General features: G+C 39.9%; 1 protein-coding gene across 1 annotated transcript in view; it reads right to left on the reverse strand.

Annotated features, from left to right (window-relative positions):
• Positions 1-25,950, reverse strand: part of Pip4p2 (phosphatidylinositol-4,5-bisphosphate 4-phosphatase 2) — a 54,882-nt gene that overhangs the window by 12,152 nt on the left and 16,780 nt on the right. The window contains exons 2-5 of the mRNA XM_021160242.3: positions 16,736-16,884; positions 11,003-11,109; positions 9,824-9,947; positions 647-699 (exon numbers count right to left, since the gene is read on the reverse strand). Of these exons, the coding sequence (XP_021015901.1) occupies positions 647-699; positions 9,824-9,947; positions 11,003-11,109; positions 16,736-16,884 (433 nt within the window). The remainder of the gene's footprint in view (positions 1-646; positions 700-9,823; positions 9,948-11,002; positions 11,110-16,735; positions 16,885-25,950) is intronic.

The following is a 25,950-nucleotide window of genomic DNA, read 5'->3' on the forward strand; positions in this document are numbered from 1 at the left end:
AGTATATTTAATATTCTTCAGCTAGAACAAATCACATCTGTGAGTATGACTGACCCCTCTGAGTTCTGCTTAGAAAGTCCTTGGTCCTCAGAATCCCCAACACATATTCCATAAAGTATTTTTAATCAATGTATCTTTTGTGGTTTTCCATGTTCATCTAGTTTTTTGTTATTTTCCCTAGGCGGACCAGTCAGAAACACAGATAAATAGACTGGATAGCTAAATCAGGCAATTACATAAACTTGTCAGAGTAATAATCTCATTAGGAAGAAAGCAGAAAAACTAACCATCAGTTACAGGCTCACAAGCAATATACCTTTTTCTCCTTGATTACAATGCTTTTTACAGATTAATTGCAAAAGATTATAATCCTCGATAACATTGGAAAACTCTCCAGGTAACTTGACAATTTAATTTTCCTCTCCCAAAAATGGATTTCCCTTTAAAGAACAATAACTAAGCCCAATTATTTTCATTTCAAACTGGAATATGTCAGCTTAAAGATGTCTTGGCTTTGTCTTGAGGATGATGAGTAAGCATTCAGTTCATGACGTGCCTTAAACAGCAAATCTACATAAGCAAAACCTCCAAGCTCTTCTGATCGCTCCCAAGTACTTCTCAATGTTATTTCCAGCAGAGAACTTACATTTTTTTGCAGTGTGGGCATTTTGCCAGAGTGTTGAACCTCAGTTCCATCCACTGTAAAATAAATAAGAGAGAAGGATTTGAAAAGAATAACAACTGAAAACCAGCCAATCGGAGACCTGTTTACTTTAGTCTAAAAGCCACCAGGGAACACGACACAGCCATCAATCACCTTCTCGTGGTTCCATAGTTTGTTTGTTTGTTTTTTTTTTTCCCCTCCAACAGTTCTCTCATCCCCTGGAACACATTTGGGATTCCAGGCTGAACCGGTTCCCATGACTCTCACAGGGCTCCGACACCACCCAAATCTGCCTCACAAGGAGAAGATCATGCACTCTCTCCCCTGGGTTCTTGTACTAAAGTATATCATCTACCTTCAAATTTTATTTTCCTCTAAGCCCCGAGGACCAAGTCGTAAATACTTGAATACTCTGATTTGTAACTGTTTTAAATTTTCTGTTCCACTTGTGTGAGAAGTCACGGCACACATAATAAACAAACCAAATGAGATGCTGACAGAACTAGAACCAGGGAACTGGGTCTTGCTCCCTCATTGCTTATAAAATGTAACCAAAACACATTAATCCTACGGTACAATTTTCTCCCCCATCTACCAGTAAATGCAGTCATAGAGCATGTTACCTTTCTCATAGATATTTCATCCAGATACTTAAAATAACATACTGATCTTAGGGTAAAGTCCTTCAAAGAAAGATCCTGTAAATCTAAGATAAATCTTTACTTCATGGAAGAAAGTATTTTTAGATGGCTTTCTAGCAGGGTGTGGTTGTCGCTCTGAGTTCCAATCGATGTAGAATAGACATGGGACCATGGGGTCACTGTGATACCCCAACAGGCTTTCTAACTGTTCATTTTGCTTTAAATAAGATAATATTATATTACTTTCATAGTTCCACAGGGAGATAAATATGTCATTAGTTTTCTGTCAAAACAAGTTTCCCATATAAAAGTTAATTTTTGTTAAAAGATTCTAGGTGGTCAATTTCTACTTGTGAATTTTCAGTAATTTATACAGAATTTGATGTTTTGAGATTTGATGTTTTGAGATACATTTGAGATTGTATTTATAAACAGCTCTTCATACGTGAATTTTGTAATTCAAACAACAATATAGCCCAAAAGAGACTATTACAAAACCCTTAGGTCAAGGGTAACTCAAAACCCAAGACTCAAGGTTGACACATTGCAGAATGTGAATTTTAGGGGACCAGCCAAAGTGGACTTTCTATCTCAGCATTATTATATTATAGTGAACATTTTTAGTGTAAGCTAATCTTGGCAAATTCATTGATAACAAACATGACAACTGATTGTGAAAGAGGTAAATTATATGTTCATCAACCTGACACAAATGGTGGTGGTGTCACCTCCAAGTATAGTCTCTGCAGCAAACTCAAACAGGAAAAGATGTTATGGCTGGGGTTGATTTTGTGGGTATCTATTTAATTGGATAAAAATTTATTTTGCAAAGAATTTGACTTTGTACAATCTCCCTATCTAAAATGCTATGACTGTACTCTTAAAATAATATTGTTCAATCTTGAAATTCTGGCCGAAAAAAAAATCCTTTTTTTTTTTTCTGGCATCTTGGTCATTTCAGGTAGTACCTAGCTAGGGTATGACACCTGCAGGAAACCCTGAATCCAAAACACAGCATCCCTGCCTCCCTAATGAAGACTCAGCCCTGCTCTGACCTGAGTCCTCCCTGCTCCTAGGTGCTGAAGGGAGCATCTTTCTGATGCCTAGTGGTGTGTGTGTGTGCTGTTCCATCATGAGACGCTATGAAGCACTGTCTGGTGTGCATGCCGACCCTCCCCAATCTCATACACACGCTGCCCTGCTGCAGCTTAGCCATCGCTGGCACACATCCGTGAGCTAGAAGAGCACAATCTAGGATCAGAAGGCAGGTATTAAAGTCACTTGTCTGCACCTCTCCTCATCTCAGCTCACTAGATGCTACTCTTCATTAATTAAAAACAGGATGTATGGTAACTAGACCAGGATCACCAATGCCTTATGCATCCCCATACTCACAGCCACATCCTCAGTCCCTCAAGTTCCATATCACTGAGTTCCCACAACTACATCTTTAGAGAAGCTATAGATTGGCACCTATGCCCATATGGCTGTGGTCTTACTACGGACTCTCATCTGTATGGCTCTGGTTGGCTTCTTATAGTGCTGACTCAGCTTTTGCCAATGGTGGTTGGGAAAGGGCATGAGGTAGACACTGGCTCCAAGTTTGATATATGTTGTCAGAAGAGGTACTTATCTATCACAGACATGTCTATGTTACTGTAGGCCTTTCTCCTGACAAAATTGGTAACCCCTTTTGTGAGCGGAGTGCTTTCCAGGTAAACTCCAATCTGGAGTGACCTTAGACCTTCCATTCCCTTCCTTTGCCTCTGTCTCTGCCCCGACTCAGTCCTATAGTCTCTATAGAGAGATGTCACCCGTTCTCTTTTGTGCTGTACAGGAGAATCTGTCTCTTTACTAGCATTTCTTCCCATGATTCTGGTGGGGAAGCTGGTGGGGAAGCCAGCCCTTTGTCATTCTGGCTCCAGAGGCGAGGAGAATGGTAAAGAAAGGTTATTGCTCTCCATGGCAAATCCAGTTAAACGACCAGGTTCTTGTTTTAAAAACAGAAAATCTCACTTCTGTCAAAAAAACAAAAAACTAAAAGCAACTTCTCTAAAACTAAATCATTTTAAACATTTGGTGGTATCGTATTTATTTCTAACCCATTCTACTAAACAGATAAACTCAGGGGCCCCATGACACATTTTTCAACTAAGAAAGCTCATAAGTAAGACTTTATTGCATAAAATTGGTCACTTAATATCACCCCACTAAAATATATTTTAATGGATATAACAGACAATGAGAAACACCTGGAAATATGTTTTCATTGAAATTACCATTTCCCTCTGCTATGGCACTTGCTCTGTATTCAGGTGAAGAAGATCTTCCCTGTTTGACACTATCAGCTTGGCTCATTTCAGAGAAAAGTTTGAACCATGACAAGATAAACAGCTCACCATCATGATCTTTAAGCCACAAAAGAATGACTCAGCACATTTGCTGATTTATGCCTCTGAACCATGAACTGTGACTCAGCACACTTAGTGAGCTGTGTCTCTGAACCATGAACTGTGACTCAGCACACTTAGTGAGCTGTGTCTCTGAACCATGAACTGTGACTCAGCACGTTTAGTGAGCTGTGTCTCTGAACCATGAACTGTGACTCAGCACACTTAGTGAGCTGTGTCTCTGAACCATGAACTGTGACTCAGCACACTTAGTGAGCTGTGTCTCTGAACCATGAACTGTGACTCAGCACGTTTAGTGAGCTGTGTCTCTGAACCATGAACTGTGACTCAGCACACTTAGTGAGCTGTGTCTCTGAACCATGAACTGTGACTCAGCACACTTAGTGAGCTGTGTCTCTGAACCATGAACTGTGACTCAGCACACTTAGTGAGCTGTGTCTCTGAACCATGAACTGTGACTCAGCACACTTAGTGAGCTGTGTCTCTGAACCATGAACTGTGACTCAGCACGTTTAGTGAGCTGTGTCTCTGAACCATGAACTGTGACTCAGCACGTTTAGTGAGCTGTGTCTCTGAACCATGAACTGTGACTCAGCACACTTAGTGAGCTGTGTCTCTGAACCATGAACTGTGACTCAGCACACTTAGTGAGCTGTGTCTCTGAACCATGAACTGTGACTCAGCACACTTAGTGAGCTGTGTCTCTGAACGATGAACTGTGACTCAGCACGTTTAGTGAGCTGTGTCTCTGAACCATGAACTGTGACTCAGCACACTTAGTGAGCTGTGTCTCTGAACCATGAACTGTTACTCAGCACATTTGGTGAATTGTGTCTCTGACCCATTATCTGTGACTCAGCACGTTTAGTATGTTGGGTAGTTCTATAAAAGAACACTAGCCATGGTCAGGATGAATATGCCTATTATCAACATGTGCATACCTATGCCCAGGATACTCCGTATTAACCTCTGTTGCATGCTAAGAAATTTCTTTATATTCCTGGTGGACTAGTTGAAGCCTGCATATTCACTTTATTTCTTCTAGGAAACTATTTTCTGAACATGACTTTCAAAATAGTCACTGTTATCTGACCACAGGATTCCCTCAAAATAGTTTGGATGAGAAACAATATTTGGACATGTGACATAAAAACTCCCTTTCGGATGTTAACAGTGACACACAGGAAAAATACCAAAGTACATACAAAAAAAGTCTTATTGTTCTAGTCTGTCACTTCCCAATATATGAAATTATTTGTAGACTAATACTTGATTGTCCCACTAAATAAATATGACATTAAATAGACTTTGCAAACACAACTCTCGTTCTCCTAAACTGTGTGAGTAAGTCCAGGCAGGTCTTGAGACAGCATCAGGTAGTAAACGCTGAACCAACCTAACTTGGGAATTATAAGCCTGACTATTGAAAGGTGACAAGTTAGCACTGAGCTCCCAGCCCCGATGGGCTTCTCTCCTTAACCTGAAACCATCAACACCAATCCCCATCCTTTTAGTACTGACAGTGTTCTCACTTATTACTAAAATAACTTCCCAGAGGTTTTCAAATCATCTTTGCATTCTGTACTTTAAACCAAATATCTCTTCTGGATAAACATTTTATGTTTTTAATTATTGTTACTGCGTGAGTAACATAGGCTAACATGATCATCTGACTCAGTTGCCTGGCCTACATGTTAGTAGAAGATTTGACTCTAAACATAAGGCTGTGGCTTACATAGAGCAAAATATCTAAGTGAATAAATATTATTTTATTATTTACTTATCTATGTAAGTAAGTAAATATTTTACTTATTTGCATGATACCCATATATCTAAGTGTAAAAACTTCCTTTTTTAATGAGCATTTTTACAATTCTTTTTCTTTTTTATTTTACGTGTGTATGTGTGTGTGTGTGTGTGTGTGTGTGTGTGCACTCACATTGTAGAGGCCAGAGGACAATGTGGGAATCAGTTCTTTCCTTCTATCATGTGGCTTTCTAGGTTTAAACTAGGTTTATCAGGGTTGGCAGCAAGTGCCTTTACCTGCTTAGCCATCTTGCCAACCTTACATAAAGCACTTGCACAGTTTTCTACCCTAGGATAATCCCTGTCTTTTAGGTTATGTGACTCTCTGTATTCAAACATCTCTCATACTCTTAATACACTTCACAGCGTTCTCAATTATCTTTCCCATCCTACTAGGTTAGAAAACTCTACAAAAATAGAGAATGCTTGCCATGATTTTCATGGGAATCTGCTCAGAACTTGGTGCACACACTCTTTATTTTTTTAATGAATTACATTAGCTCTTTTGTACAGTAGATACAAAGATAAGCTATGGAAAGATTAAAAATATAAAATATAAAGAACACATGATCATCGTAGAAAGCGATCCCTGAGTGAGTTGAGAAGACGTCTGTTCTGAAGAGTTTTAAATGATATCACATTCAAAGGGCAGTTTCTTCATGTGAGATGAAAAGCTACAGTCGTGTTTAACATTTATGTAGCCAAGTCAATGTACTTTATGTCTGCTGACATCTATAAAGCATGCTAATCTGTACTAAGTCAATTTGAGGTGATTGTAAACAGAAATCTGTGACTTATCCCAAGTATATTTTCTAATTTATGTATGCACTGTGCTAATCAATAAAATATAATGTAAACAAGAGGATTTATTTCTTAGATCCTAAGATCCTAGATCAGAGAAATCTGAAATCTTATGAAATGCACACAATTGAATGAACGAATAAACATCTATGTCCTTCTCCAACTACAGCTAAAATGGTATGAAGTGAATTTAAAGATGAAGGCTACAGCCAGGTAGAGGTGGCCATCCTTACTGTTAATCCCAGCACTAGGGGGGGCAGAGGCAGATGGATCTGAGTTCTAAGCCAGACTTACAGAGAGTGCCCCAAGGCAGCCAAGGCTATACAAAGAATCCCTCTCTTGAAATACAGGGGGGAAAAAAACAAAAACAAACAAACAGCAACAAGAAAACCAGAGTACAAATGGCATCTAAATTGTGTTTAGCAGAAATCAAAATCTTAGCAAGTGATTTCCAGATACTAAAATGAAACAACTAGCTGAGACACATGCCAGAGAAAGCAGGCAGGTTCCCACTGAGGAAATGTCTAGCAGGTCAGGTATTTGAACTATTATATACCTTCAAATTGGGTGTTGGAGGCTGTGCTAAAAACAAGGAGCATCAGACTTCCATGCCTACTGAGGCTTGAGTCACAGTAACCAAAATGAAGAAACAACTCATAAATCTACTGACAGATCAAGACATGGTGGTATGCCCATGAAATGAGATAGTTCAGTCTTTAAAATGGAAGGCGATCATACCACTTTATGACAACATAAGTGAACATGAAGGATATCATATTAAAGGAAACAAGTCAGACATGGAAAGATTAACATTGTATGATCACGGCTATAGACAGAAGTGAAAACAGTGAAACCCATAGAGGCAGAAAGGACAGGACCATCCCAGTGGCTCAAGAAGGGTAAAGAAGAATTAGGATCAGTCTACTATGCAATTACAGCTAATGACGTTGTCTCATCTTCTGAAATGATGAAGAAAGCAGATAGTGAATGTCTAACTGTTATTTTCATGACACACTAAAAATTATCTAAATGTTAGCTTGTTTGATTGTGATGATTTTAATGTACACATGTATATAAATGTAAGTTGAGCTTCCTAAATATATGTGTGATTTCCGGTTGTCAGCTACATCACAAGGCTGACAACCAAATACCATGGTGTTCCTTGCAAACTCTCTCCAGACTACACAGCCAGAAGCATGCCTCATGCAACATATACAAGAGAAGAGTGATTTACTCTGAAAGGGAACTAAGCTAACAAGCCTGTGACTTACAATTTCCTGTGACCTTAGTAAAGTGGAGGGACTATTCTAAAATCAACAGAGTTAAAAGTCTGCGGCCTACGCAGGGGTAAGGACGTCACTCCATTATTGCCTAGAATGCTGTATCCCAGTTCCCACTTTCCCAGGATATCAGAGAAGCTTTCCCCAGAGAAACTGGTGCCTCAGCAGATTTGTAGGTATTTAAGAATGACAATTTTTTCAAAGAAAAGGAGAAAATGAAAAAGAAATCATCTAGCCTCTGTCTACATGTAGAGTCCAGTAAGGGAACTTAAATAAACATTTGAGTCAAATTTCTACTATGAACGAAACACATATATAAAAAAAAAAAAAAATGAGGACAAAACATAGAAAAGCATTGAGGAAAATATCACCTCCTAAAAAGTATTTCTGAACGATGCCGTGAGGAAGAGATTATCATGAAAGGAAACAGAATTTGAAAGGCTTTTGGGTATTGAAGCTTAGTTAGATCATCTGAAATAATCCCAGAAGCCCACGGAATACTCTCCCTGGAACATGTCCTCATGAAATTTCAAATCAATGAGGAAAATGAAAGAGAAAGAAAAACAAGGAGAAATACAGAGGAATAGGTCGAAAAGGAAGGTCCTGAAATTAGAACAGTCAAAGTCTCTTTATCTATCCCTGGAAAAAGTCTGCAACTTTCCAAAAGGAACAACTGGAAACCTCAAGTTCAATAGCTAAATTCTTATGCAACTTGATGTTAGATTAAAAACTAGGTCTAGAGATTAGAGTTTACTTCCTGTCCCTTCACAGGAGGACAAAGTCAGCAACTGCCAAGGTAACACGTGATGCAAGTCTGGAGCCTGAAACAGACCTTTCAGGAGGGTCCAGGGTGACAGGTACGGAGCAGAGAGCTAAAATAAAAGATTTGACACACATCTGATTAAATATATCTATACATCTAAAACATGATGTAAAGAACTAATAGCCTGCACACAGAAAACAGCAGGCACATATTTACAGTTCCAACAAAACACTGACGTTCATGTGATAAAATTGGGGCTATGTCACATGTTTCAGCTGTGAACAAGATTGCTGGGGGGACGGGGGAAGGACACCAAGATTGCTCTAATCAGATATAGCATGAGGAATACTAAGGAACACCCTAAGCCCACTGGGAATAAGGAAAGGAAACAAGGGTGAGGACAGGAGGAAGAGGGTATGAGTGTAAATGTTCACCTCAAATCTGGCAAAGTTATGACCAATAGGAAAAAAGGAACAGCTTGAACACAGAAAACTGCTGTCAGTCAAGCAGCTGGAAGAGCTGAAGGCATCTGAGGGACAGGAGCTGGTAATCAGGTAGATGAGGAGGTCCCAAGCCCAATTAGATATTTAGAAAATGTGCATACAAACTGCTTTAATACAATAAACACTTCAACGGAAAAAGCCATCACATTTGTTAAGCTCGTTCATCCCATGGTGGCGCTCATGGGCTTCCTTGCCAAGACTCAACACTAAGGACCTAAAGTTAACTCTTTTCTCTTATATCTTGAATAAAAAAAAAAAAAAAAAAAAAAAAAAAATCACCCTCCCTGTCCTGGCACTCACTCTGTAGACCAGACTGGCCTGGAACTCAAAGATCTGCCTGCCCGTCGTCCCTGCCCACAGTTCTGGGATTAAAGGTGTACATCACCATGCCCAGCTGACGAAATCCTCTCTTATCCTACTTGATGGGGGGAGTCATTATGAAATTCATTCTTTAAAAGTCTACTGTGAGTTGAAGTTAGTAGTACTAAAACAACAAATCTAGAATTGCTCACATCAAAATACTTGTATTTTAGATTTTGTCCAATGTTTTCTCTAATCACAGGTATCAGAATTAATTTCCTTTACTCCAAGTAAAAATTTTAAACTCAGAACATTTTTCATAAATCGTGTAAGAATTTTTCTTGAATTCTTATATTTTCTAGAAGCTGTAAAGCTGGGTTAAACATGTGTACTTTGCCACTAAGTACAGTGAGAGGCATGGTAAGACTTAGTTGCTTAAACCACCCACATAACTAAAGCTGGATGCATCTTTGTCTAATTCACAAAGGATATTTGATACCCTGCCAAACTCTGGACTCAGCAGCTACATAAATAAGATTCTATTTTAATTTTGTGATCAATGTACACTTGGATAAAACTATACAACTATAAACAGTCCTCATGATGACCTAGATGTACAGATTAGTGTCCTATGACCAACATACAGCTACTTACCAGGAATGTGTTCCCACAGTGTCCGCACACTACCCTTGTACCTTCTGGCTGGATTGGCAATGCAGGTTGAGCTGGTTGTTCTTCAGAAATGAGCATTACGGGGCCAAGGTTAATTATGCGTCGACTGTGGAAAGAAAAAGCAAGCAAATTCCTTAACCCAACAAGTAGACCGAAGGCAAACCCAGAACACTCAGCCGGAAACAGTCTACAGGAAAGTAAACTAACTAAATCAGGTATCAAAGCCTGGACCCCCAAATCACAGAAAGTACTAATAATCTTTCAAAAGGAAAGTAAATACATATATAGACATATAAATATATAAATACATATAGAGACATATAAATATATAAATATATATAGACATATAAAGACAAGCTATATTATGACATGAGTTCCAGTCCCCAGGAATCACTTAACTGCCATTTCGAAATTTTTGTAACTTCAAACCAGAGAAGAGTTGTTTTTTTTTTCCTTAATCTATACAGACAACTTGAATTTGGTAGAAGATGAATGTACAAAGTGTTTTTTCCACATTAATAAATGTGTCTGTCATGAAAGTACCAAGGGCTGAGCTGAAACCAAATCTCTCCGAAAAGCCTGGCATGGCTTGATACCTATTCACTCAGAGAAGGAAGGAAAGGAACGTGGGGTCCATGCTTCCTTTTAATTCTCCAGTCAGATGATGCATTTGATGGCCAAAAGACCAGAGAAGTTTCAGGAACAAGAAAACAGTGAAGGTGTTTATAGACTTGCATGTGAGGACATGCATAATTGCATGTGGCATAGGCAATCAATCCCAGGCATTATTACATATATTATACAGACACTTGTATAGCATACAAGAAGACACATGATAAAAATTGTCGCCTGGGTTAAAATTAATTATCTCAAAGGTAAACTAACTAGTTATTTTTAATAAGTCCAATGAGTCACTGATTTATTACAGCCCATTAAAAAGAAAATATCCACTGTCCATTCAAAAAAATATTATATCCTACAAACAATTCTGACTGACAAGTCCTAAGTCTATCATCCCTTTAACAACAATAACAAGAAAAATCTATGCTTTGTAATAACTGAGGACAAAGACTGTCTGGGACAAAGCCTAGAACACAAAGAGCTTTAATAAACACTTGGTGAATGCACAAATGAATGAATGAATGAATCTTTGTCTCTTACCAGTTGGGTCTCGGACATCCTATTCGCCGAGATGTGTCCTTACAAATGAGTAGACAATTACAAGGGCATCTAACATATTTCTTCCCTGTTGGGGGGGTTTTGATTGGCTAGATAATGGAAGAAAATGCAAACACAGAAAAATCAACCAATATACAAGTCACAAATCATTTGTATTTATGGAGGAAAGGATTACTTGAAATTGGAAGGCCCAACCGTGCTACCGAAGTAGACTCTAAGAAAGGGTCCACTGCACATGGCTTCCCATGGCAAAGATGTTGGTTGGTGAGCACTTGAAGTTTGAGGACTGTGACGATTTGCAGTAAAGAACACATTTCAAAGTAAGTTTACACGGGTCTTTTCATAGTGGAGAACAGGCAGCGCATGCTGGTTGTCTTCTCCTTAGAGTTCCGAAGATAAGATCACATAGCTGTCCATTTACATAGAAACAGAAATTGGACCCACACTCAGCAAAAGCAGTGGCAGGCAGAGCAAAGAGGGCTCATTCGTTTTCTTAAACTACTCAATAGAAGTGATTAGCTAATTTTATGGAAACATCAAACTTCAAAACTTGCAGTTGCTCCAAAGACTAGTATTTTTTATTATTATTTAAACTGAGACTAAATAGCGTAGAAGAAAACACTTCTTGCCATACTAGAACTTAAGCTTGCTAAACTGAATAGCCACACTACGAAGAACAGATGTTTTCTGTGGTGCTCCTATCAAAGGCCATGGCCTAAGGCCAAGCATGAGAAAAGAGGAGACATCTCAGCCCGAGAAACAGTCTACAAAGTACCTTGCCTGTTCTGGTCAAAACACAAAAGCAATAGAAAGACAAAAGGAGACAAAAATTTCAGATAAAAGAATGTTGAAAGTAATCTAGTATCTTAATGCAATCTATGATTCTGGTGTAACTGCTGAACTAGAAGTGTTTCCTTCCCAAAGACGCTAGGGAGACAGTTCGGGAAATGTGAACTAGGTCATAAGATAAGAATGCAGGGGCTGGGGAGATGGTGCAGTGGTTAAGAACACTAGCTGCTCTGCTAGTGGAGTGGGGGTGGGGGAGGGTGTAATTTCCAGGCTCAAAACCATCTGCAATCTCTGGATGACCTTTCCTTCAGTCTCTGTTCCACACTTTTGGTCCATATTTCCTCCCTTGAGTATTTTGTTCCCCCTTCTTAGAAGGACCAAAGCACCCACACTTTGGTCTTCCTTCCTTCATCTGGTCTATATCTTGGGTATTCCAAGCTTTTGGGCTAATATCCAACTTCTCAGTGAATACATACCATGGTGATCTTTTGTGACTGGGCTACCTCATTCAGGTTGATATTTTCTAGTTCCATACATTTGCCTAAGTATTTCATGAAGTCATTGTTTTTAATAGCTGGGTGGGTGTGTGGGAGAACCCCCTCATAGAAGCAGGGAGAGGGCAGAATGAAATAGGGGGTTTGTGGGAGGTAAACCAGGAAAGGGGATAACATTTGAAATGTAAATAAAGAAAATACCCAATAAAAAAAAATTCAAAAAATAAAAAGTCTGAAAGTTCAGTTCTACAGGATCTGACTCCCTCTTCTGGTCTCCATGGACACTGCACACATATGGTTCACAGACATCCATGTAAGCAAAACTCCCATACACTTAAGAAAGGGAAGATAGAGACATACAAAAGAAAGAGAAGGGAGAAAAAAGGAAGGTAAATAAAACTGCAAAAAGGAGTACATGGTAGTTTGATTCAATAATAATTTTCTGCATTTGATAAATTTATCCTAGTAAAATCTATTTAGAAATAAACTTTTCTACGGCATAAATGTTAACACTTGTGCAGTGAGGACGCTGGGCACTTGGGAAGGATTCCTATCTATCATTACATCTTGGTGACGTAAAGAAAGAAGTTTGTGCTTGGTAGAAAACAGACATAGCATGTTCAATTTTTTCGGGGCTAGCAAAGCAATATGCACTATGAGATTCTCTGAAGAAGCTGGGCATCAACTGCAAGTTACAGTTCTCAGCCACGTGATCGACAGGGGTGATGACCCACACTATATACACTATACAGTGACTCCTGGTAACCTGGAATGCTCAGTAGGCTAAATGTATGATATGCTTAGCATATTAAATGCATTCCACGTTATTATGAGTATATTGTTACATAAGACTACAGAAATCAAAAAGTGCCCAAACATTTTATTATTTTTGTAATCTTTATCTTTTAAAAAAAATCCAAATATTTTAAGTAATTAACTGCCATAAAGATTAGCAAAAACAATCTATAATTTATTAAATATATTGCAGGTTACTAAACCTGAATGCTTAAAATTCACAAACATCAAGAATATACATACAGCTATAGAATATAAAATACCAAGAAAAATAGAATTTGGTCTTATACATATTTGCTATTTATCTATGTTATTCAAAATTTGCCATGAAACAAATGTGTGCTTGACAATGAAAAAGATTCTCACACATTTTTTTTTTAATTTTCTCACTTCTAGACATCATTTTTTTTACTTATAACACAAAGCAACTAAGTTAGATTTTGAGACTAGTTCTAAGTGCCACCTTGTGTCATGCCCTTGAGCATGTTGTTTGTTTGTTTGTTTTGTTCTCATATTTATTTAATTTTCTTTTATGTGTATGGCTCTTTTGCCTAAAGGGATGTCTGTGCACCACATGCGTGCAGCACCACTGGCTCTGGCCCTCTTCTGAGAGGGTAAAGACTCCACTGGAACTGGAGTCACAACCCTGTTGTTAGCTGCCAAAGGGGTGCTAGAAACTGAACCCAGGTCCTCTGCAAGAGCAACACATGCTCTTCACCTTTGAGCCATTTCTCCAACCCAAGCATATATTCTAAAATTATCATTTGGCAAAAGTAAGTGTGGTGGAGCACGCCTTTATCCCAGCTCTCAGAAAGAAGAGGCCGGTGGATCTCTGAGTCCTGGGCCATCCTGGTCTACAGAGTGAGCTCCAGGACAGCCAGAACTACACAGTGAGATCCTGTCTCAAATAACAACAACAAAAGTTGCTTTGCCAATAACTCTCCTAGGTGCTTTATTCCTGTTTCCACAGCAATCCTGTGAAATTGGTATTATTTTCATCTAATGAAGTCACAGTTTAAGACACGACGCCTCGGCAATACAGCCACTGTGCAGAGACTGGCACTCACTCTCCCATCTGTCAGCCTCCGAATCTCAGGCTGACAAGCAGCTCCGGGCCATTTAACCTGACAGACAGAGCAGCTTCCTGTCAGAGAACCAAGACTCAGGCCAGATTTCAGAAAGGATCACGGTAGTAGCCTGAGACAGTGGAGGGAATCTCACTGCTGGGCCTGAACCTAGTTCACTCTTTAGCTCTGACATTTCTACCTAGGATTCTCCGAAGCCATTCCTGGTGCCTCACAGCTCTTCACTAGAAAGCATAAGATCACATCACATGTGAGACATTATCCAGTCACATGGCTCGGCACTCCTCAGCGCTTTCTGTTCACCTTTCCCTCTCTGTAAGGTTAGAGCTAAGAAACAAGGCAATCTGATTGCACGATACCATCTTCACAATTGTTTACATTTCTTTACTTGGTCAGAGGTGATAATCATGAAAAGAAAGACATAGTTTCCTTTAGGCACCAAAGCAGCAAACTGCCCTGGTCAAAACACTAACTGACTGACTCTGCCAAATCTTCAGAAACTTAAGGTTTCATGAATGACTGACTCTATCCTGTTTTAAGAAAAAAAAAAAAAAAAAAAGGCAAAACTTTTGCTTGTGTGTTGTTCTTATTCATTAACAAATGCCAAGCACAGTGACATACTCTTGTAACCCCAGTGCCCCTAGGGACTGAGGCAGGAGGATCATGAGCATGAGGATAGCCTGGGCTATGTAAGAAGATGAGGAGCCTGCAGGGACTGGGGAGACAGCTCCATGGATAAAACTACTAACTGTGCAAGCCTGAGAAGCTGAATTCAAATTCCTAGCCTCTGCATGCAAGGAAAGGCATGACTGTACACACCTGTAACCCCTCACTGTAGGTTCCAGAGATAGTCAGGGGCAGAGAGAAACTCTAGACAGTCAGCCTAGCTCAAAGCTAATGTGCTTCAGTGAGAGACACTGTCTTAAAGGAACAAGGCCAGGAGTGAAAGAGAAAAACATCCTCCTCTGGCCTCCATAAGCACATGTACGCCCCTCTCCACACACACACACACACACACACACACACAGATACACAAAGACACTGTTTCAATTTTTTAAAAAGTGCATATAGGGCTGGTGAGATGGCTCAGTGGGTAAGAGCACCCGACTGCTCTTCCGAAGGTCCAGAGTTCAAATCCCAGCAACCACAGGGTGGCTCACAACCATCCGTAACGAGATCTGGCACCCTCTTCTGGAGTGTCTGAAGACAGCTACAGTGTACTTACATATAATAAATAAATAAATCTTTAAAAAAAAAAAGTGCATATAGATTGATACAGCAGAATGAGAGAAGATATTAAATCCAAGGAAAGATTCAAAGTTCTGGCTTTTAAAATTAGTACTTTTGCCTTACTCCTTTTATTTGCTTGCCAAGTTTACAAAGAGCACAATAGAAGATGATCCTGACTAAATTCACTACCCATTGATCAACTTACACACTAGCTAGCTTTGTAGTTATGACTGTTTATCATGATATGCTTCTCTAAGTGGTAGGCTATCCCTTACTGGAAAAAAATTGTAATGAAATACATGGCTTTATGAATTAGAGTTTTATGTTACAACTTTTAAACATCTGAAGCCTGGTATCTTTGCTTTGTGGTTCACAGAGACAATGACCACTAGCAGACTGATTTATAACTTTACAAACTGGAAGAAAATACAAACACTAAAATTCAATTCATATTTAATTGCAGATTTCAAAACAGACTGAAAAAAATTAAAGTCTAACTATACAAGCAGGAACAGAGATCAACAAAATAGTATATCTCTTACCAGGTACTAATTTAAACTATAAAAAATTGTTTTTTCTTCCCACAGAAAATTTATTCCATTAAGATTTAGGTTTAGTTATTCTTCCCAAAGATCAGCTATTTTTTTTAAGATTTATTTACCATGTATACAGTGTTGTCTGGATATAATTCTATAGACCAGAAGAGGGTCCAAGGTCACATTATAGATGGTTATGAGCCACCATGTGGTTGCTGGGAACTAAACTCAGGACCTCGGGAAGAGCAGTCTGTGCTCTTAATCTGTGAGCCATCTCTCCAGCCCTAAAGATCTGCTTTTTAAAAGTAGCCTTCAAGTATTTAAAAATTACATTGCATTGATATCTAGGAAGTGGAACACTAAGCTACTTGCAAACAAGCAGTATGGTACAGAAAGTAATAATAACGTCATAAATAAGGAGAAAGAATACTGATATGGATATTAAATAAATAGTATTCTACATAAAGATGACATATGCAGTAAAACCCAGTAGATGTGCACTAAAATAAAAACGGACATATACTGAAGAGAAATATAAATGCCCACAATATATAAAGAACCAAAGGAACACTATATTTAAATTAAGCAAGAAATTTTCTAATGGTGTTATCCTAACCATGTAGAGACTTTATTATATAATAAAAGAAAGACAGGCAGGAGAGAAAATGAAAAGGATCACCGTATTTGTATACTACACTGGCACTTAAATAATACTACTAAAGAACTCCCTTTAGAAATATGGCATCTGTTAGTGACCCATGCTCTTTAATGGAAATTGCCACTTACCGTAGCTTCATTGCAAACTGTGCACTTAACCACATGCTGGTGAAGTTTACCATCCAGGTTGATTAGAGATTGGCACACACGACAGTTGATCACGGGAATACCACTTGTTCCTGGACTGGCGATGGCTGTATATGGAGGTGGGAGTTCAGCTGAAAGGATTGTACACTGAATCAGAAACTGGGGCTAGTTTGAGCATAGAAGCCTTAGATGTACAGTAAAAATTACTAAAACACTTCCTCTGTATTTAAATGTTAACACTAGCTGACCTGTCCTTGTTGCAGAGAGTAAATATGCATGTAACTGTGTCGTCCAGGAGAATGATTCTTAACTGATAAACGCAAATTCGGTGGTTTAGGTCTCCTGCAAGTGGGGAATTTCCTTTACTCAAAATATCCACTCCATTCCTTTGCATTCATCTGGATAGCAGGCAGTAGTAGTTTCTGTCTAACTGAAAATCGTATACTAGTGAATCTGTAATTCCAGTACTTGGTAAGGTGAGACAGGAGGATTACAAAAAAATACAAGGCAATGGATGCAGTGACAGAAGGCTTGAGATCCCCATGCTGTAACAACTGGGTCATGACCTGTTTGGAGAGTAATCACAGCTATTTATGACATTTAAAGTTTGATGCCCAGTACTTTATTAAAATGTCCAACCCAGAGAGACAACACTGTAGATTTTATTCCATTAGACACTAAGATGCTCACCTGTGTGTGCACATAGGGATGCCTACAAATGGCTCACAAGAGAAGACCAAGTAACGTCCCATCGACTGTTATAAAAAGAATCCCCATCCCCTCCTAGAACCTCGATCCCCTCAGCCATCTGCTCTCTAAGAACTTGCCATTCTTGACGTATACGTCAACAAACTTTTCTCTCTGTCTGTTTTGACCCTTGGTAGATTCTTGTTTACCCAGTGCTGTCACCACCTCTCCAGACACTGTTTCATATGGCAACAGAAAGACTGTCAAGTAAGAATAAATAAATAAATAAATAAATTAATTAATTAACTAATTAATTAATTAACAAACAAATAAAATCCCTCCCTACTAGAAAAAAATGGTCAACAAAAGTGCAGTGATTATAATCACTTACACATAGCATATGTTGAGTGCATTTGTTTTCTATATATACTGGTGCAGTAAAATGACTATGATCAGAAGAAAATATGGGTCTTAGAAAGTTAATGAGAGTCTCTAACACACTTTTAACCTTGATCTTGTGCTGAAGCCTGAGCAGGGAAGAAGATGTTCTAGAGAAAGACTTGTGTTTCTCTTTCAGCCATCAGACTACAGATGTCTTTTTCCCACATGTGAAAAGGAATGGACAAAGGACTCTGCCAAGCAAACACACACTGGCATTCTGGGCATAAACAGGGATCTCATAAGCCACAAAGACCCTGGAGTTTGTCCCGCTTCAACGTGAAGTATCTTTAAGATTCCATTTTCGTTGGCCATGGATTAAACAAAAAGCTGACGTCATAACAGAAAAAGTGAGAGTGTTCGGGGTCCAGGTCCCTTCCTCCAGGAACTGATCAGCTCATCTCACCATTAAATTCACCCTTTGTTCATGGCCTCTTACAAACTCCAAGATGGTCACAGGTGAGATGAGAAGGGAATTAGAATCCCTCCTTATCGATGCTCAAACTGCAAACACATTCCTTTTCCTTTACCAAATTTTGTTTCCCAATTTCTTTCAAATATTTGGGAAAGGGGGGCAGGTTTATAAGCCTAAATACCCATGGAAATAAAACTTTTGAAAAAAAAATCTCATAACTCAAAGATACACACAAACGCACGTAACTATTTCCTACTGTTGCCGAAATAGTTTTGATTTGTGAGACAGAGTCTAGATTTGATTGAGTGGGGACAGAGTTATGCCTAGGTTCATGTGATATACCAGAAATACCAGAAGTAAGCCTCATGAGGAAAAAGAATAACAGGCACCGAAAGCTTCTGAAAGCAGGAGAAACAGGGTGAGGACCTCACTGGGCATCCTATTCCAAGTGGTCAGCTGGTATGTAACCGTGTACTTACCAGTGTGTGTGTGTGTGTGTGTGTGTGTGTGTGTGTGTGTTCTCTCTCTCTCTCTCTCTCTCTCTCTCTCTCTCTCTCTCTCTCTCTCTCTCTCTCTCTCTCTCTCTCTCTCTCTCGTGCATTTATCCATACATACAACAAATAACAAAAAGATACAATGAATTTAAGGGGAGGTTTGGGGTGAGAGGGAAGAGGTCGAAGGGACTCAAAGGAGGAAAGGGGGCAGTCATGTGCAGTCAGACACACATATACACACACATGCATACACATGCACAAAAAACAAAAGAAGGAAGGAAGCAAGCAAGGAAGGAAGGAAGGGTGGGTGGGCTGGAGAGATGGCTCGGCAGTGAGTGAAGAACGCTTGCTCTTTTGCAGAGGACCCACAGTTCCCAGCACCCATACTGGGCAATTCATAACCTCTTGTGATCCTATCTCCAACAGACATGATGCCCTCTTCTGGCCTCCCTGGGTACCTGTATACACATTGTCTTCACTCACACAGATGCATGCATGCAAGTAAAAATAACAAAATTGAGTGGGTTTTATTAATATTTTATAATTTTGTGTATGGGTGTTCTGTCTGCATACATGCTTGTGCATCACATACATGCCTGGCACTCAAGGAGGCCAGAAGAGGCATCATATCCCTTGGGACTGGAGTTGCAGACAGTGCTGAGCAGCCACTGGGAATTGAACCTGGGTCTTCTCGAAGAACAGCCAATTCTCTTAACCACCAAGTCAACTTTTCACCTCCAATAACCTGTGTCTTTTTTGTTTTTGTTTTTGTTTTTTTAAGAATAAAATGTCAGTTATAACAATTACGTGAAATGCAAAATACAAACTGCTATGAATTTTACCTCAAAGATTGACCTATGATTTTTAGTCTGTCAAGCAAGAAAAGCCCTTAATGACAAAATATGTTCATATCTGCTCTTTCAGAGGTGTGGTGGAATAACCAGAGATGCTTAAATTTAAAACTGAAGAGACAGTCAGCTCCATGTACCTAAAGCATGTCTGGCTTGTTAATAACTCAGTCCCTAGCACTCTTACAATGCCCCCTATCTGGCTGATAGTCACTACATAGCTACTGAATGGTTCAGTGAACTCACAAAGAGCTGAAGTGCATTGGGTATAATATTGTCTTTCAGTAAATTAAGACTAAATAAACATATCACTACCAGTCCCCTCAGAGGAGAGCCAGCATCCTTATAAAATGGCTCTACATTGGAGAGCCAGCATCCTTATAAAATGGCTCTACATTGGAGCAAAAGCAAAACAAAACAAAAACAAACCAACAGACAAAAAAACCTCCCTTCCTTGTGGAACAAATGGTCCTTCTAACCCATGCCCTTGGAGGTGACAAAGTCAGGGGATATCAGCTTGCCCTAACAGGTGAATAGAAAAGCAGATTCTGTAGCCTCATTGCTCCACTAACCAGCACTTCTAGGCATTTCATTATAATTTTCTGTGCATCACTGTAGCCCTAAGGCAGTTGAAAGACACTTCCTGAACTTTTGGCATCTCTCCCTCAGAATTTACCCAAAGGAAGCCTGCATTGACAGCTCTCTCTCCTCCCATAAGAGACCTGCAATTGTGAAAGTTACAGCAGTTACTCCAACAGCAATTAAGATTTCAATTTCTTCACTCCATCTCCTTTCACTTCTACAAGAAATCACTAGAGCTGAACCTCAGGGAAATTTATAAATAAAAAAGGTTACTGTGATCTCAGAATTGCAGCTCACTATTAAGTAAGAAATTCCATTTTTTAAGATTCTTGGTAGATATTTAAGCAATGAACATCTTCTCTGGAGTTATATTAAATAAAAGATCCTTTTTTTTCTATGTATTTGCAGTCCTTAATTCTAAACAGCATTGTCGAACCTAAAAGGACTTGCAACACATCAGAAGTAAAATCAGTCTGTGAGGTTACTGAAAAGAAAGCCTTCAGATTATGAGACTGACATGCTGCCTGCCCTGGCAGACAGGGGTCTAGCAAGGCTGTCCTCCGAGAGGCTCCACCCAGCAGCTGACAGATACAGACACCCACAGCTGAACAGTGGGTGGAGCATGGGGATTCTTAAGTAAGAATAGGAGGAAGAATTGCAGGTCCCAAAGAGGGCAGGAACTCCACAAAAGACCAACAGAGTCAACTAACCTGGACTCCTGAACCCCCAACCAAAGAACATACACAGGCTGGACCTAGGCCCCCCACAAATGTGTAGCAGATGTCCAGCTCAGTCTTCATGTGTTTGCCAAAGTGGAGCAGGGGCTATCCCAAAAGCTGTTGCCTGTCTGTGGGATATCTTCTAGCTGGGCTGCCTTCTCTGGCCTCAATAGGAAAGGACCCACCTAGCCTTGTAGAAATTGTACCCAAGGCGGAGGGGGATGGGGGGGGGGGTTGTTTCCACTCTCTTAGAGGAGAAAGGGGAAAAGGGGGAAGGGATTGTGGGATGTGTAGCCTGGAGTGGGGGCAGTGATTGGGATATGAAGTGAATACATAGATAAAAGAAATAATAACAATAGTAAAAAAGAAAGTCAACAACCTAGAGATGCTGACTGCTGAAGGGCTCTGTGATTCTGCTCCTCCTAAAACAGAAGTCACTTTCCAAGAGGCAAAGAGTTGGTGTGAGGGAAAGATGTAAAGATGGGAGGTGATGGAAACAGTCAAGAACCTAATAGTGAAAACTTTGGAAAAAATCAGATCGGGGTATGCTGAATAAGGAAGAGGAAAGAGTCAGGGGAGGCTGAACAGTATGAAGGAATCATTTCACGGTAATAAAAACTCTTAGGAAAAACGGAGACTCCTAAAAGAGACACAGCGAAAGTGGAGGGATCAAAGGACACAGAGCTGCTCCCGCAACACTTGAAGGAAGTGGTACCACCCTGCAAACCCACAAGTGATCAGATTACAGTTTCCCATCACAAGCATCAGCATCGTCCATCTAGTCTGCGCCAGACAGTCTCTCCGTTTTGCTAACTCATCCTAGTGCATTAATCTGTACTCCTTTTTGAGACACATCTCTGTATTCTAACGGTTGGCACTGCCTCACTAGGCTGCTCGGCCCTCTACCGCCTCACTCACTCTTCTATGAGCCTCTTCAATGGCAATGCCTGCCCACTGAATTCACTTTCTTCACTCGTGCACTCACTGTATCCAGCCCTTAACAAAGATGGATGCATAACAGAAAAATGACATCACATTAAAGTCTGAGATGGCCTAGGATCCTATTACAGAAGCAGGGCCCCCGAGAAGAAGGCCAGCATTATTCTCTGCCCTTTACCCCGTTTCCACTTTCTTCGTGGTCTTTGGGAGAATGTGGCTTAAAGACAAAGCCAGCTGAGCTCTGCTTTCAGGACCTCTGCTTTCAATGGCAACGCTCTCAATCCAGCTCAGTACAGAGAAGAGGAAATACCATTCTTTATTCCTCCCCTTCTCAGAATCAAAGAAATGGGTCTCCCAGAACCACACCACTGTTGGAAGGAGGTATCTGGCACACATCAGATTAAGACAGAGTGTGTTAGTGACCAGGTCACCCTGAAATCCAAACAGATGTTCAGTATTGTGACTGTGGAGCTGTGTAGACACGCTCTGACACTACAAGCTGGCTGCAGGTGCTCTGTTAGTAGGTGCTGGAGAAAACCTACCAAGACAGAAGAAAGAGGCTTTTTTTTTTTTTTTTGTCTCTTCTGTTTGCTTCCTATGAGCTTCCAAATACCTGCTAGTTTTCTAAATGTCACCCCTGAAATACTCTGCCACCATGGCTAAAGCACTTTCCCATGGCAACCCTGAATCCCGTTTTCAGTCTTCAACTATCTACTTCACTGTGTAGGCCAAGTGCCAGCCAGCCTCCTTAGGTCTTCAATCACCATATTTCAGGAGTACAGGGACCCCTGACACTGCCCAGCTTTAACAGTTTCAGCAGTGTGCTCACTGGACCTAACCGTGATTGCTACATTTTGTTACCTCCTGGACACTTGAGACAAAGATGTTTACCTTTCAGTTAACTAATTAGCAAGTTTATACCTAGCTAACAATTCTTTCTATTAGTTTCTATTGAGTTGTTTCTGTATTCTGATAAGGTATTGACTAATATAGACACTGATAGGAGATACTTCAGGACAAACAGGGCTAACTCAGAGAAGTGGTTGGATGAGCCTGGATTTATATAAGCATCATGCTGAGCTCCTCACCAATGAGAGAGAGGAGCGTATGATGCACAACATGGGTGTAGTCATCCTGAGGAACTTGGCTAATCCTGGCGTTAAGCGTGATGTCTATTTACGGCTGCTTCACGTAATCATTACAAGAGTAATAATTACTATGTGTCTGTGATAGGAATGGATGTCCATGATTGTACAGGCCCTGGAAGGAAATAAGGAGGCTCAGATCTTTACACTCTTGGCTCATTGGAGAAGCAGAGAACTTATCATGTATGTTCCATTAAGAATACTAAAGATGTACAGAGACACTCTCTTCTGCCTCCTGAACTCTGGTTCTCTTCAGCAAGCCTGCCAGACTGTCTGTCCCAAGTGCTGGGCCCTAAACTCTGATCAAAGCCTAAGCCATGCCCCCTTTTGTGTAATAACATATCTTCTAATAAATTCCCTAGTCCTCAGAATAAAAGAAGGAAAGAAGTGAAGAAGCAAGCAAACAAGCAAGCAAGTCTGAAAATCTTATTAGAAATCAAACACAAAATTTGGTTGTAGTAATTGAAAATTGTCCGGTAAGTCCCCAGCCTTACTAAGCCTGTCACTGATAGCCAGTCAGAGTACTAATTACAAAGGAGTAGAATTATGGACCTTAGAATGTACCCCAAATAGAGCTGAGCGTACATCCCTGACTCAAAGACTCCCTCACAAGTAGAAAAGACCTTTCTCTCCTTATCCTCAAAAATCAGCCTTCCCTTTATAAATACCTCCTTTGAGGGAGTGGCCTACAGGGACATGGCTGGCCATTTTCCTTAGGAGCAACCATTAAAACCTCTTATTGCCTCAAGATCCAGGGTGAGGGTAAAATTTCAGCATGCTTTAAAAGAATGAAATTGCATTTGATAAGATGCTTCTGTGACTACAAGCCATAACTGCTCTTATAGAGGACCAGTTTTAAGTCCCAACACCCACATAGTGGCTCCCAATCATTTGTGACTCCAGTCCTGGGGATCTAACATCTCTTCTTCTGACCTCCAGGGGCACACAAATGTGCACGCGCACACACGCACAGTCTTCAGGCAAAGCATTGATTACATAACATAAAATTAAATGAATCTTAAAAGTAATTTAAAAAACAAATACAAACTCTAAACAGAATTGAATGATACATTAAGAGAACTACAAGATTTCTGGTAATACATATTATCTCAAACCTGAAAATATTTTGGAGTAAATCTACAAGCAAAAGAAGACTAAGCACAATGATGAATTGAGCTAGATTTTCAGGATTCACTCCTTGGTTAAAAGCTAGAATTGGCTAAAATGCATATGAACTCTAGAGACTATAGCAGTATACACAAAGCAAGACAGGTTCAACCCAGAGAAGGTCTGAGCACTGAGATGGGAAAGCAGACACAAGCTCCCATCCCTAACCAAGAAGCTCTCTCCTATTGAAAACCACAGGCAAAGAAAAGAATAGTTTATTCCAAAATGGGGTCTCACTGGGTAACCACACTCAAAGGTAGCCCATGCCTACCAACACAAAATGAATTCAGTGGTATTTTTGTAGACTTTTGGTCTCATAAGTTTTGCTTGAGTAATTTTTGTCTTATTGGCCTTTGTTTGTACCTTTGGTTTCCAAATTTTTGTTTTTTATTCTGGTTTGATTGCTTTTTGTTTGTTTGTCTGTTTGCCTGTTTTCTAAAGAGAGAAAGGAAGAGTTTGGAATTGGGTAATTGGAGTTGAGTATTTACTGGAGCACCCATTACAGAAATCAGTAGGGTTCTTAAAAGATAAAACTAAAACTAAAACTGCTATGTGACCTGCTATTCAACTACTGGGTATGTACCTATATGTATGTCTTAGTCAGGGTTACTATTCCTGCACAAACATCATGATCAAGAACAAGTTGGGGAGGAAAGGGTTTATTCAGCTTACACTTCCATACTGCTGTTTATCACCAAGGAAGTCAGGACTGGAATTCAAGCAGGTCAGAAAGCAGAAGCTGATGCAGAGGCCATGGAGGGATGTTCTTTACTGGCTTGCTTCCCCTGGCTTGCTCAGCCTGCTCTCTTACAGAACCCAAGACTGCCAGACCAGAGATGGCCCCACCCACAAGGGGCCTTTCACCCTTTATCACTAATTGAGGAAATGCCTTACAGTTGGATCTCATGGAGGCATTTCCTCAACTGAAGCTCCTTTCTCTGTGATAACTCCAGCTGTGTCAAGTTGACACGAAACTAGCCAGTACAATGTACTATAGTGGTACTTGGATATCCATGTTCACAGAATCCAGAATATAATATGGGACCAGCCTAGATATCCAGAAATAGAAAAATACATAATGAAAATGGACATGTACAAAATGAAATTTTATCCTGCCATAAAGAAAATTAAATTATGAATTATGACATTTGCAGAATAATAGGCTGTATTAGAGATCATTATGTTGAGTGAAATAAACCAGATTCAGAAAGACAAGCGTCATGTTCTCTCATTTACAGAATCTAAATTTAAGTATATGTATATTTATGCATGTATCTATGCATATATCCGTATGTAGATGGAAATGGAAACAGGGCTATGAAAGAGATAGAAGGGATATAAATGGAGGAGACAGGAGATCAAGAGAAGCTAACAGCCCACATGTGGCATCAAAGCACATGGGAAAGTAGGATCACTGCAGACAGTGGGAAGCAGTAAGAGCAAAGCACGATGGTTATACACGTATAACAATGCCACCAGGACGACTATCATCTTGTATGATAACAGAAAGGTAATTATTTTTTTACAAAAGAAAACTCTGATGGTGAAAGAGTGCACACCAGGGTTACAAGTGGAGGGAAAAGGCTGTGGGCACAGTCCTTACTGCACAACCTAGTACTGGTTCCTTTAATATTGCAACCCTTCCATAAAAGCTTACCACTTACGCCTTCCTCCAATCAACACCTCTAGAAAAACTGCCATACTATGTACGGCTGCAATATTAGCTTGAGAGCAATATCAGTTTACATCCCAGTGCCATTAGG

This window comes from Mus caroli, unplaced genomic scaffold (genome assembly GCF_978045245.1).
Source record: "Mus caroli unplaced genomic scaffold, Mus_caroli_1 scaffold_6, whole genome shotgun sequence".
NCBI classification, from domain to species: domain Eukaryota; kingdom Metazoa; phylum Chordata; class Mammalia; order Rodentia; family Muridae; genus Mus; species Mus caroli.